We start from the raw sequence: 14,900 nt of genomic DNA, 5'->3' as shown, positions 1-14,900 counted from the left end.
TTCGACAGACATAATATACAGCAAGGATTGATTCCAACAAAATAACAGATGTATATTTTGTAAGTTTATGAATGCTATCTTCTCCCTACTGTAAAAAAGTATCAGGTAATACCCCAATAGCAATAGATAAGAATGTAACAACGATTTATCCGCCCTCCGAGACGTCGTAAAAATGAATGAAAGGAGAAGGTGAAAAGGAATTAAAAAGCATTATAAATGGTATGTAACATATTATTCTCTGTGAGAGCATGTCAAACATCTAAGAAAAGGGGTGTCAATTAAGAAAACCTGCAAGGATGTGGGGCACTCAGTACCGCCCCAAGAATGTATTCATAGCCTTTGTTGTTATTATAGCTTAATTCTAAAATAGGCTTGTAATCAAATTGAAACCATCAATAATATTAATTGGAACTGCCTTTCAGACATTTTAACTTACAAATACTCTCACACAGCTGCGGCCGTGCAGGAAGAGCGGTGGGGCTGGGTGGGGGGGCTGGGGATTTCGATAGACGAAGACAAGGGAAAATTAAATAAATATTAACTGTTCCCTCTCATTATCGTCTGTCGGAATCCACCCACCGGGCCCACCGCTCTTACCTGCACAGGCCACAGCTTCTCTAACCCACAGAAAGGATTAAAAGAAAAAGGATATACATTAGGATAACCTGCAGGGATATGGGGCATTCAGTACTGCCCGAAGAATATGTTCATAGTTGTTCAACATGTTCAACATGTTCATGTTGTTATTATAGCTTAATTCTAAAATAGGATTGTAATCAAACTGAAACTATCAATAATATTAATTGGAACTGCTTCTCAAACCTACTTCTATTTCTCGCTTACAAATACTCTTACCCACAGAAAGGATTATAATTCACCTGCCCTTCATTGTCTCTTACCATTAATTTTGTAGAACATTCTTCAGTAGTAAGCAATAAAGACATATAATGTCATCTCATCTCCAGTGAGTCCTCCACTTGCATTCTGTCCTGATTTTTTCTTGGCAAATTACTAGACTATCTTTGCGTTCAAATAAATGAAATATAATTTGTAAAGCATTGCTGGTACCCCAAAGTGCTTCCAGGCACCAGCAGTCTCTGGCACACATCAAGGTACTGAAAAAGTTTTCCTAGTTGAAAGATACATGTTTTTTAGTTTTTTTCTAAAGGCTATATGATGAGCAGTGATAAGGAAGGGCGTTTTGCAAATAGGTGGAAGAGGAATGTTCCTCCTTGTCTGCAAGTCTTGAACTTAGGAACCACCAAAAGGTTCTGTTAGCCAGAGCGAAGCTAGCGGCTAGGAAGATACCTGAAAAATGTCTTCCAAAAGTTCAATTGGCCAGCATTGTTCAAAGCTTTGTGCGTAAGCATAACTCTTTGAATGTGATCCGCTTTTGCATTGGAATCCAGGGAAGAGTTTCAAAGTGGGTGGTAATTTGCACACATCTGGGGGTCAACCAAGAGGCTGCATTCTGAATCCGTTGTAAGTGTTGAATGGGGTACTGTGGAAGACCTAAGTATAGCTAATTTACGTAGTCAAGACGAGAATATAGTGCTTGCACTATGGTCTGAGAAGAGGAGGAGGAGGAGGTGGGAATCAGAAGGATTTTTCATAGAAGTGTGAATATATAGAAGCAGGTCTCAGCTACCTGATTGATTTGAGTAGTAAAAGAAAGCTGATTGCCAAACCCAATCCATAAATTTCTTGTGGAGCATGGGGGCGGGGGGGGGGTGTCATAATTCTTCTGGCCCCCACTGCGGACTCCACTATATGGGTTTTTTGCAAAATAATATTCTCAATTTTTTCTCCAGTTACCTTGAAGTCGTTTATGTTAATCCACCTTGCACAGTGAGTACACATTCCAAGTATTCTGGAGGAATCAATACTTAGACCATTGTCATTTTTGAATAGGGAAAAATTGCTTTAAATTCACTTTTGTCAACCGTTTTGTTGTTCGTAGCTCTTATATCCGGATTAATAATGACCAGAATAGATTTAATACAGATTTTCGGGAAAAAGCATAATGTCCTTTCTTGCCTATGCAACCTTCTTTCCCATGGACCCCTCTATGCATGGGTCTCTAGGCAACAGTGGAAAGCATTTATTCCCACTAAGCTCGGCAAAGCCCATTTCTACTGACAGCATTATAGGCGAATACAAATCTGACACTGGTTTGGTGATTTAGTATACTGAGACTCCTTGTGTTTCTAGTATATAATATGCATTCATTCAGCTTGAATGCCTTAACGTTGTTAGCACCTTATAGCCAATCTTCGGTTGCTTTGGATTGGGTTGTAAAGTGGAATCCTAAAATGCTTCCGATGTTGCTTAGAATGTTTCTTTAGTAACTTTCATTTTATTATAGGTTCAAGACCTTGTGTTCAATCTTCATATGATCCTCTCAGACACTGTTAAAATGAAAGAACACCAAGAAGACCCAGAGATGCTCATTGATTTGATGTACAGGTAATGTGAATATGATGGTTAATTTAGTATTGTTCTTCTGACAACTCATTGGTGTTTTTAAGTCACTCATGCCCCTGGGACGATCAGCTTTTCATAGGATTCAGATTTTATAGAGTTTTTCATAACTCAAATAATACCTGCACCTTGTAAACGAGACAAAAGGTCTTTGTCTCATAGCAGTGATTCCAGTGTTCATTTTCTAGCTACAGCTGCCCTCTTTTAATTATGTTTACTTACATTTTGATTATATTTATTTATTTATTTATTTTTAAGGTTTTATATAGCGCGGACAAGATCTTTGCAGATATCAGAGCGCTTTACAGAAACAGGAGGTAGGGTAGACAAACTCTTGAAGACAATATAATATTCGGTAGTGAGTGAGTTGCAAGGTAGGGTAGCAATCGCGTAATCTCATTTACAAATTTCTTGAAACTTGAACGGATTACTCCCACTAGCGCTGTTATTTTAGACTAAAAATTGCACAGTTACTCTGTAGGGTGTTAGAAACGAATTATAGAGAGAAGCCACCTATTGCATGTTCCCCGAACAAGAACGGCCACATGGGGAGATAGACGCTTCCTGGTAGCGACCCCCATACTGTGGAACACACTCCCCTTGTATATTAAAACAGCACCAACACTCATTGCCTTCCGTAAGGCCCTGAAAACTTGGTTATTTAATCAAATTTAATCAAAACCCTAATAAACAATCTGGAAACCAATGATATAGAATCCGTGCAATGACTTTGATCCCATAGCAATCAAACAAGAGTATAACACAGATAAACACTCAGGTAGCCGATAATATAGGAGCCGTGTAATGTCATTGTTCCAGTAACAATAGGGTTCAGGTGAACTTAGCCATAAGGATGTCTTTTACCTCTTTCTTGAAGAGTACAGTGGAGGGGATAAGCCTAGTTTCTGGCGGGAGTGCATTCCAGATCCTAGGTGCCATTCCTGAGAAGGAGCGTTTGTATGTTTTTTCCTTCCGGAATCTACGAGGTTTCAGGAGGAGGTTTTTTGTGCTTCTGTTGGATCTTGAGCCTCCTGATATAGTCAGCTTGTGAGTGAGGTAGTTAGGTGACTTGTGGTGTACGGCCGAGTGTGTCATACAGGCAATTTTCAGCTGAACTCTGGCTTCAAAAGGCAGCCAGTTCAGGGCTTTTAAGTCAGGGGATATATGCAAGTGTTTTCTTGAGCCAGTGATGAGTCTTGCGGCCGCGTTCAGAGAGGCTCTTAGTGGTGCCGTTGTTGTTAGGGGGAGCCCGCTGAGAGCCACAATTCCGTAGTCTATGCGAGGAATGACTAGGGCTTGTACAACAGTTTGGAAGTCCTTGGGTGGTAGGAAGGGTTTGAGTTTTCTCAGAGTGTTGATTTGGAAGTTGGCTCCTTTAGTTGCTTTGCTAATATGCTGCTGCATGTTGAGATTGGAGTCAAGTGTGATGCCAAGGGATTTCGCAGAGTCCACAATGGTGGGCTGGACATTGAGCGTGGTTAGATGATTGAGCCAGGTTTGGGTGATGGCCTTTTTCACAGGAGGTGAGATCAGAAGGAACTCAGTTTTCAGAGCATTTAGTTTGAGGTGATTATCGGCCAGCCATGCTTGGGTGTTTCTTAGTGTGGCGTTCAAAAGTTGGATGTCTTCCGGGGATTGTAGCTTGAGGTAGAGTTGAGTGTCATCGGCGTACATATGGAAGTGTACATTTGATTCTTGAAGCAAGGTAGTGAGTGGTTCCATGACGAGGTTGAACAATGTGGGGGATAGGGAGGAACCTTGAGGGACGCTTAGTGTTACGGGCACAGGTGAGGACAATGCGTTGTTGATCTTGAACTTCTGAGACCGGTTGTGTAGAAAGGACGTGAACCATTTGAGAACAGTCCCGGATATGCCCATTCTGGTATTTAACAGCTCCAGTAGATTCTCGTGTTTGACCGTATCAAATGCTGAGGAGAGATCAAGAAGGATGAGGAGGCAGGACTCATTGTGATCAAGGATTTGGAGGGCGTCATCAATTATGTGCGTCATAGCCGTTTCCGTGCTATGTTTTGCTCTGAATCCTGATTGGTGAGGGTTGAGGAGGTCAAACTGATAAATGTGTTTTGTCAATTGGAGTTGTACGCATTTTTCTAGTAATTTGGCCAGAGTGGGGATATTGGTGATAGGGCGGTAATTGTTTAGGTCGGCCGGGTCAGCTGTGGGTTTCTTGAGTATAGGCGTGACTTGCCCTATCTTGAGGGAGTCTGGGATGAGTCCTTGTTGAAGGGAACCGTTGATGATTTTAGTCCAGAGTGGGAGGAGCAGGGGGGTAAGGGCTTTGACAGCATTGGCAGGTAGGGGGTCTGTGAGGTGATTAGCGGGCTTCAAGGTGCCGAGCAGTTTGTGAATTGATTCTTCAGAATAGGTGTCGAAGGACGTCCATGCAGCGTTGTTTTTAGGTTGAGTGTTAGTTATGCAGATGGAGCAGGAGTATCGACTTACATCCTTGAGGAGATCACTTCTTATATTGTCGGTCTTTTGCTTGAAGAAAGCAGAAAAGTCTTCACAGCTTGGAATATCATTTGTTGAGCTGTTATGTTGTAGAGGTTGCATCTTGGTTTGGGTTTTGACTAACTCGAACAGTTTTCTTGGTCCCCACCACCCCGGCGCGCCACCGTGCCCCATTGAGGCCAAATTGCTAAACTACAGAGACAGAGACTCAGTGTTAAGGATGGTAAGAGAGAAGCAAACTATACAATATCAGGGCTATAGTGCTGCCTTTTTCCTAGACTTCATAGACACAGTCCAGGCAGCACGTAAAGAATTCATGGCGGTGAAGAAGAAGCTACAGGCAGAGAATATGCATGATTAGGGTGCTGAAGTTTGTGGGGGGAGGGTTTGGAGTTTGTTGTTGCAGGGGCAGTACGTCATAATAATAGACCACAATGCGTCTCCTTCTCCTGTAGCCTATACACCCACCCAAAGACAACAAATGCAAAACTAAGTATACGGACACGACAAATGAATCAATTTAGACTCTTAACTTGGAATGTGCGAGGCACTAACAACTCAAAGAAAACAAGAAAAGCCCTGCCGTACCTAGATCGTAACAAGATACAAATATCACTACTACAGAAAACGCACCTGGCGAGATCTGCGGAGCTCAAAATAGGACCTAGATGCGCAGCAGAGAGGGTTGCCTCATCCTACTCCTCATACTCCAGGGGAGTACTTTTGCTTATGAAGAGAGGCACCCCTTCAAACTCGCGCACTCCGAAACGGATGATAAAGGGACATACATTATAATTCCGGGATGCCTGAGAGGCACTAGAGTGACAATTGTCACAACATATGGCCTCCAATGTTGATGAGCCTGAATTCTATGCTAAAATATGGGTGTCTAAACACCCTGCATGCAGAGGTGCTGCTGTGGGGGAGAACTCAACATGTACATCGATCCTGAGCTAGACTGATCAACCACCACAGACTGGCAAGGGAAGCAGGCAGCCCAGTTAATGCACAATAGCATGGCTGATTTTGGGATGGTGGATGTGTGCAGGACACGTAACCCAAGCACTAAGGAAGGGACATACATATCGGCAGTTCATAAAACATGGTCCCGACTAGACTATTGGCTAGGGTCGCAGGAAGTGTGCACATGGGTAGTGTAGGTGAACCACATGGCTAGAATATTGTTGGATCAAGCCACAGTTTTATTAGGACTTTGAATTCCCCCACACAGGCGCCCGCCATTCCAGTGGTGGCTGCAGGCCTCATCCTTGCTGGACCTGGTGTTCAGAGGCAGTATAGGAGATGCAATTATAAGATACTTCCAGGAAAATGAGGGATCCCTGACGGAGGCTGGGACATTATGAGAGGCTTTCAAAGCTACTATGCAGGGAGAATGCATGGGTGTGCAGGCAGGGGTCTTGATGTTGCTACGTACATGGCTGGTAAGCATAGAAAGCACACTGAAAACACCAGAACAACAGAATATGCAGAACTCAGACCGTAAGATATTGGCAAAAATGAGAGCTTACCACACGGAATATGCCAGCACAGTTTAGCAAGAGGTGCTGAATATGTCTAGAAGATGAAAAGCATATGGGGAAGGCTGTAGGCCGGCATGCTCTTTGGCTTCAAAACTAGCTAAACCCAGATCACAAACACATGTAATGGAAATAGAGACTGCCGATGGAGATAGATGTTATGACACCCAGACCATCCTAGCCCAATTAGTTGAGTTTTATGGCCAGCTGTATGGGCCACATGGAGCAGCGAGAGAGGAAGACACTGCTACATATCTTGAAGATATAGCACTGGCGTGGTTCTCACCTGGACTGAGAGAGTTTCTTGTACAGCCAATTACAATTGAAGAATGACAGACGCTATACGTAGAGTACCAAATGGGAAGGCTTCTAGCCTCACCAGTGAATTTTATAAAGCATATGCTAGCATCTTAATACCCCACCTGGATGCTATGTATGTTGAAGTATATGAAAACAATGCTACCATTGACACTTTGTGAAGCCCTGATAGGCGCACTGTTAACCCCTTCCATGTGCCCGGGAGCACTCCCTCCCTGGTGCTGCGAGCGACCGTTGGCCGTCGCAGCCCCCTCCCACCCTTTAGAACGCCCACACCGTGGCGAAATTGCCACTGCGGTTAAGGTGTTAAAACCATATAAGGCCCCAGAACGGTGTGACTCATACAGACTTCTATCACTCATAAATGTGGACACAAAAATACTGGCTGCGCCTCTGCAACCACTTCTGCCCAACTCGGTTCTACCTGACCAGTCTGAATTTGTGCCCGCCAGTTCAAAGTCATATAATTTGCGGACACAGTTTGCCATTCTGCATCAATTGGACCCAAAGCTTAAAGCGGTGGCAGTGCTTCTGGATGCCACAAAAGCTTTCAATTCAGTACAAAGGTAATATATGTTTATGGTGCTTCACCACATGGAGATGTAATTGGCGTTCTTGCAGTAAATCCGGCTGCTTTATAACAATCCGGTAGCAAGAATACATATTAAGGGTGCTGTTTCAGACCCAATTGGCATTCATGGGAGGACGAGAGAGGGCTGCCCTCTCATCCATTTTATTTGCGCTTGCATTGGAGCCGTTGGCATGTGCGATAGGACAGCGGCATACGGACGCGGTCCTGTGGTTCCACTAACGCCGATTGCCCATCTCCTCTATGCAGACGACATGGTCCTATATGTACGCGATCCAGAAATGCAACTGACACCACTGATATGTGAATACATACTATATGAGTGGTACGCAAGGCTGAGCATCAATTGGAAAAAATCATTGGTGTTTCCCCTTACACCAGTCACGGAACCGCATATACTAGAATATCCCCTGGAGTGGAGCCTGGAGCCAGTTAAATACCTTGGGGTGTGGGTGCATAATGACACAGAGATGGTGATAAGACTAAATTACAGGAGGGCAATCATTAAACTGGCAGAACAGATGGGTTGATGAATACGACTGCCTCTGTCACTGCCGACAGAAAAGCGGTCATGAAAATGGTCGTACTACCAGGTTCCTGTACATGTTTGTTAACATCCACATACCACTAACATCCGACTTCTTTAAGACCCTAAAAACACACATGAGCGTGGGCAGGTAAACAATCTCGGTGCAGCTGGGCCACCCTGACTAAGCCAAATGAATATGGGGGTATGGGGCCCCAAATATGTATTTGTATTAACTCTGTGCACAAGCGCAATTCGCACAATACTGGTATTTCCCTACAAAATACCTGCCACACATGGTAGAAAGTGACAACGCGCACCTGATACCCCTCAGGGCAGTTACTATATGGGCTGCCAGAGGTTACCAGACTAGAAATAAATACCAAACGTAACACATCAAAAGCTTGGCGTGCACTGTGTGCCAGGGTGATAAAGACACAACTGTATACACCGGCGCTGCCAATGCTATTTCATCCAGACATATCAGCGGGCGCAGAACCAAAATCACTTGATATTTTAGCAATAGCAGGGCTGAACACATTTCCAGGGACGAGACGTTTTGAACACTGAAAAAATTTAGTGCAACACAGCCCCACCTCTGGTGGTGTTTACATACATTAGAATCAGGGCAGCGCTAAGATCATTATACCCTCAGTTTCATGGATCACCTCGTTCCTTACCGGAAGAACTCAGAGAGTCCGCCTTCCACCATTCAAGTCAGAAGCCACTGAAGTCATTTGCGGCGTGCCACAAGGATCTTCACTAAGCCCCACCCTCTTCAACGTATACATGAGCCCCCTCGCGACCATCGCACGCCAACACAACCTCAACATCATCTCCTACGCTGATGACAAACTGATCCTCTCACTCACCAACGACCCGGACACCGCCAAAACCAACCTACATGAAGGAATGAAAGAAGTAGCCGAATGGATGAAGCACAGCCGTCTGAAACTGAACTCAGACAAAACAGTCCTTATCCACCGCAAAACTTCAGAAAAAACCCCAACGCATCCAGAACGCATCAGCCAGACTCATACTAGACATCCCGCGTAAAGACCACATTTCTAGTCACCTGAAAAACCTCCACTGGCTCCCCGTTAATAAGAGGATTACATTCCGCCTCCTCACAAAGCACTTTACGAACTTGGACCCGAATGCCTCAACACACGACTTTCCTTCTACACCCCCTCCCGCCAGCTACGATCCTCCAACCAAGCCCTTGCTGCGGTACCTCGCATCAACAAAACCACCATGGGAGGAAGATCCTTCTCCTACCTGGCAGCTAAAACCTGGAACTCACTTCCCACTCACCTTCGCCTCACTCAGAACCACCTAGCATTCAGACTGGATCCGGAAACTTTTGCGTAGCAGTACCCTTGCGTGTCGGTAGGCGTCGTCTGCGGCTCCGCGTCCGTCGTGGGTGCCGTGATGACGTCGTTGGAGTACTTAGACGCCGCCTCCGTGTGCTAACGTCAGTTCTTCTTTTTTCCGCGCCAGCCAGCGCAGATCTGGAAAAAGCAGTAACCCAAGTCAATTTTTGACTAACTTTTGAGATCATTTTTGATCCTTTCTCGCAGTCTTGCGACTCCGATCGGGGCCGTAGGGATGCCTGGTTTCAAGCACTGCGAGGATTGCGACCGCACGTTGTCGGTCACGGATCCTCACCACTTGTGCCTAACTTGTCTAGGCGTCGACCACGACGACAAGGCCTGCTCCGACTGCCGGGCCCTCTCTTCGAAAGCCAGGCGCGAGCGGTCCCGCAGGTGACTCAAACTCCGGCAGTCGGCCCGCACCGCGTGAGGTCCCGGTCCCACGGGAGGTCGAGGGACAGGTCGCGGGGGCGGAGTCATCACAGCTCTGGGAGTCGGCACCACTCCTCCGGGTCGAAGTCGTCGTCAGGTAAGAAGCACAAGAAGTCGAAGAGGCGTCATCGCTCTTCTGACTCCCCCCCGACGCTCGCGCGACGCGGCCGGGGGTTCGGAGTCGCGGGCGTCACGTCCCGCCCCACACCCTCCGGTACCTGGGCGAGACGCGACGCCGGAGGAGATTGAGCGCTTCCTCATGGCCATGAGATCCCTTTCTCCTCCGACGGGCTCTGCGGCGCCTCCGGGCCCAGCGGACCCGTCTGGGGCCCCTAGCAGGTCGGGGGCTTCGGCCCCGACGCCTTCGGGTGCTTCGGCCCAGACGCCGGCGGCGGCTTCGGGCCCGGCGCCGCAGGGTCCCACAGTCCCGACACTGCCGGCGCCTTCGGGCCCGGCACCGCAGGGTCAAGTAGCCCCGACGCCGCCGGCGCCTTCCGGCCCGGTGCCGCGGGACACCGCTGTACCTTCCTCGGGCTCTGGATCGTCACCGGTGGACCTTACGACCCCCCCCCCCGGCGTCGGTCCGTCAGGTATCTCCTCCGGCGCCGTCCTCAGGCGGCGCCGCTCCCGATCCCTCCTTTGCTCCGGCTCCGACGTCGGAACGGCGCCGCTGGGCGCCGCTTTCGACGGCGTTTGGAGATTTTCACTTCTACGAACCGGCCCCGTTGATTGACAACCCTGAGTATCAGGAGATGGGTGATGAGGAGGATTGGGAGGGGTCTGAGGACCCTCTGACCAAGGAGTGTCAGTCTCAAGAGGACTGGGCAGGAGACCTTGGGGAGGCCAGTAGCCTGGACACCTCTCCAGACACTGGTTTTGTCTCCCCTCCTACCGTGGCTTCGGAGGAGGGGGCAGCCTATAGCGTGGTGTTGATGAGGGCTGCCAAGGCCTTGGGCCTTGAGCTCCTTGTCGCGGCCGTGAGGACTAACCACCTCACTGAGGTCCTTAAACCGCAGTCAAGCTCGGCCGAGCCTCTGCTGCCCTTTAATGAGGCCTTGACCGAGGTTCTTTTGGGCACTTGGTCCAGGCCTGCTACGGGTTCGCCCGTACATAGTAACGTGGCCAGACGCCACCGCCCGGCCCCGGGCGACCCTTGTTTCCTGTCCACCCACCCCACCCCCGAGAGTCTGGTCATCCAGGCCTCTAATCCCCAGACCGCATTCCCGTCGGCTCCGCCTGACAGGGAATCCAAGAGGTATGGGCAGTACGGGAAAAAGATCTTCTCCTCCCTTAGTCTGGGACTGCGGTCTTCCAACACCGCATGCCTCTTGGGCCGCTACACCCACTCTCTGTGGGAGACGGTTGCGGTAGTGCTGCCAGAGTGTCCGTTGGAGGTACGGGCCAAACTCGGCCAAGCCCTTGTGGAATGCCAAATATTCCATCCGGTGTGCGCTGGATACCACCGACTCACTGGGTAGAGCGATGTGAACAACGGTGGCAGTTAGACGCCACGACTGGTTGAGGTCCGCCAACTTTTCGGCAGATGTCCAGAATACCTGATGGACATGCCGTTTGATGGCGGTCGCCTTTTTGGCGACAAGGCAGACCACGCGCTTGAGCGCTTTAAGGACTCCAGGGCTACGACCAAGTCCTTGGGCCTCTCGGCCCCGCGCCAGCAAACGGGTGCCTTTCGCTCCTTTCGTGGCCAAGGAAGGGGTGTCCCCACACGTGCCGCCAGCCACGCGCCACAGGCTAACATCCAGCGCAGTGGCGGCTGTGGAAATCGCCGTGGAGGCGGTCGGGGACAACGGCGAGGCCAGCAGCATCCACCTCTAAACGCTCCTAGTCCGTGCTTCTCGGCCCATGTGACGCCAGTGGGGGGCAGGGTTCGCCATCACCACTCTCACTGGGGCACTGTCACTTCGGACAGGTGGGTGCTGCAGATCGTCCGGAGGGGCTACTCCCTCCCCTTCGAGACGACCCCTCAAGCCATGCCACCGCAACACCACCGCGTATCGGGGGATCACTTGCAGCTTCTGCAGGAGAAAGTTTCGGCCCTCTTTGGCCTCGAGCGCGTTCCTGGGCCAGAAGTAGGACGTGGTTGCTTCTCCCACTACTTTCTGGTACCCAAGAAGGGCAAAGAGGGCCTACGCCCTATCTTGGACCTACGGAACGTCAACGGCTTCCTCTGGAAGGAGAAGTTCAAGATGCTGACTCTGGCTCAGGTCTTATCTTCCCTGGATCCAGGAGACTGGATGGTAGCGTTGGACTTTCAGGACGCTTATTTCCACATCCCCGTCCTGCCGGCCCACCGGCGTTACCTGCGGTTCACGGTAGGCCACGAGCACTTTCAGTTTACCGTGCTCCTCTTCGGTCTTACAAGCGCCCCACGGGTGTTCACGAAGGTGATGGCGGTGGTCGCAGCTCATCTGCGCAGGTTAGGGTTTTCAGTCTTCCCCTACCTCGACGACTGGTTGTTTTTTTAATTTTTTTTTACTTTACTGCCACCCCCTACCCCCTTGTGACCCCCCCTCCCATGGGAAACCCCTAAACTCACTACCCGGAAGATTCGGGAAGTAAGTGCTCCTAGCTCTCCCCCGACCCCCACCTCATGTGTCTCACTATTTATTATAATGTGGTAGCTCGCCTTATTATAAATATAACAAGCATGAATTACATAGTGCTATACTGTTTGATTAGTAAGTGACGATATATACATTTATGTATATATATATATATATATATATTTTTTTATATTTTATTCCCTTTTCCTGTCCACTTTTTTTTTTTTTTTTCCTACTTCTTACTTATAGGTTATATGCATTTATGAATTATTTTCCCTTTTATTTCTTTCCTTTTCACAGACCCGAGCTGGAACCCTTTATTGCTCCTTCCTACCACCTAATGACATTAGAAGCTCGTCAGCTGCCTGTACCGAGCGAACATTGTGCATTTTATTGTTCATCATTATCTTAAGAGATGCGGGAAAGCTCATCTGCACTGTTGCACCTAATTTGCGAAAGGCTTCCATTCTTCTTCCTAGCTCCCACTGCTTTTCTAGAGTATATCTTGACAGGTCAGAGCGTATTTAGAAATTAAATCCTTTGCCAACTAGCGACTTTTGCTTTAGGGCTAAATTCAAGATGTGCTCCTTGACAGAATAGGTATGAAAATGAACAAGGATTTTCCTTGGCTTGGCCCTTTGTGGATTATGTCTGAATGGATCCCTATGGATTCGTTGAATGTCCAAGGCAAGTTCCTCAGGTGTATGAGGGAGGTTAAGAGAATCTTTTAATAACGAAATTATGTACCTTTTGATATCTGTTCCTTCACTACCTTCAGGAACGTTCAAAATACGCAGGTTGCTGCGCCTGGCGTTATTTTCCAAAACCTCCATTCTTTCTGAGATGGCCAAATCTTCCCTTTTTAGCTTTTGTATGTCTTCCTGAGTGCCTTCTGCCCGCATAGATATTTGACCTACAGTTTCTTCCAGGGCTTGTGTTCTTATTGACAGATTACAAATCTTTTCATCAAGAGTCTCACAAAAACTCCTTATGTCTCTTTGGTTTGATGCAGACTCTGCAAAACCTTCCTTGATCTCGGCAGACAATGAAGCAAACATCTGTTGCAAAGAGGCAATTGAAATGGGTACCAGGGTGGAGACTAGAGTTCCCTCTTCTCTCTGACATGGTTGATGATTACCATCCAATGAACTCGGGACCGATTCTGAAGCAGAGAGGGGCTCTGCATTTTCTCTATCTTCAGGGGTATCGGAAGTTAGGCTATTAGAGGGATCTCCCTGTTTGCTCGTCATGGCAGCAAGAACCCCAGTAGAGTCTAGTGGCCCGGGTTGATCACTGTGTGCTCCTTCACCTTTTCTTAGGCTGAGGTGTGCTACTGTTTGTAGTGTGGAATCAGCATCAAGTTCTTCCTGTAGTTCTTCCAATAGCACCATGTCATCTATGGGGTTGATGGAGTCAGTAGGCACTAAGACTGGGACTGAGGCTGAGGCTATGGCTGTAGCTGTGACTAAGGCTGAGACTAAGGCAGGGTCCTGCTCAGAAGATGCCATAGCCCTTAACCCCGAGTTGTGATTCTGAGAGGTGTAATCCCTCTGTAGGTGGTCTTGTCCTATTTCTAAAACTTGTGGGATGACCTTAAAATAAGATCGCAGAGAGGGGGTGATTTTAGCGTTGGGTTCTGCAAGGAGCTTAGCCTTATTACGCTTCCTTCCTCTCTTTGCTTTAACTTCTGCTGTAAGGTATGATGACGTCCTCAAAGATTTTAAACTGAGAGATTTAGCTGAGCTTAAAGAGTTGTCAGCTCCCTCTGTCTGCTTAATGAACAGTTCCCCCTCTAAATTTAGTGACCTCCCCTTGTCTTTTCTCTTACAAGAGGTACCTGTCCTAACCGCGCAATAGCTGCGCTTTTATTTTGTGGACTATTTTGGGGGTTCTTATTTGCAGTAATAGACTTGTCAGGCTTATTGGGCTTATCATCCGCTGCTGGATCACTCATGCATTCAGGGAGCAAACTTGCCTCACTCAAGCCCCCCCCCCCTCCCTTTACCTTACTTTTGCCTCCTTCAGAAACAGCACCTACAACTGCCTCCTCCACATGGGTTTCTTCCGTTTCTACCTTTTCTGCCGTTGAAAAATTATGTGGAGCATTAGAGGCAGGGGCGCCCTTGCAGCTCTGTCCCACGAAGCTTGATTGTGGGCTGCCACGAAGGCTTCTCACCCGCCTGTTCCAGTGCAGCTCCAGGGCGGCCTGCCTCCACCGAAGAAGCCCAGGTGCGCTCTCTCTCTTCGAAGCTGAAAGGCGTCGATCCGGAGCACAAGGGCGTTGACCGCTACTGCTGCTTTCGCTGGGTGTGCTGCTCACAGAGCTCTTCTCGACGGTGACTCGGCGCCCGCCTCCTTTGCCTCCTTCACCGAAGCACATCGGGGCGTGTGTGCTTCCCGTAGCGGATTTCGGTAAAGGGAGCGGGAAATAATTTGAAAAAGGGAACGCTTCTCAAAACGTTCGAAACAAACTCAAAATTATAGCATAGCGAGCAGTGTGCGTTAGGGACTTAGAGGTGGAAGCGGAGCGGAGCACTGCAGCAGTCAGCCGACTGCCGCCATGTTTCCCCAACAGCGAAGACTGGTTGTAGAAGGCGGGCTCGCCCC

General features: G+C 48.2%; 1 protein-coding gene across 11 annotated transcripts in view; it reads left to right on the top strand.

Moving 5' to 3' along the window:
- Positions 1–14,900, top strand: part of DOCK7 (dedicator of cytokinesis 7) — an 864,306-nt gene that overhangs the window by 690,925 nt on the left and 158,481 nt on the right. For all 11 annotated transcript variants that reach the window (XM_086953476.1, XM_086953469.1, XM_086953439.1 and 8 more), the window contains one exon: positions 2,366–2,466. In XM_086953476.1, coding sequence (XP_086809602.1) covers positions 2,366–2,466 — 101 coding nt within the window. The remainder of the gene's footprint in view (positions 1–2,365; positions 2,467–14,900) is intronic.

Source organism: Lissotriton vulgaris, chromosome 1_1, assembly GCF_964263255.1.
Source record: "Lissotriton vulgaris chromosome 1_1, aLisVul1.2, whole genome shotgun sequence".
Lineage (NCBI taxonomy): Eukaryota > Metazoa > Chordata > Amphibia > Caudata > Salamandridae > Lissotriton > Lissotriton vulgaris.
This window is presented reverse-complemented; position numbering and strand designations above follow the sequence as displayed.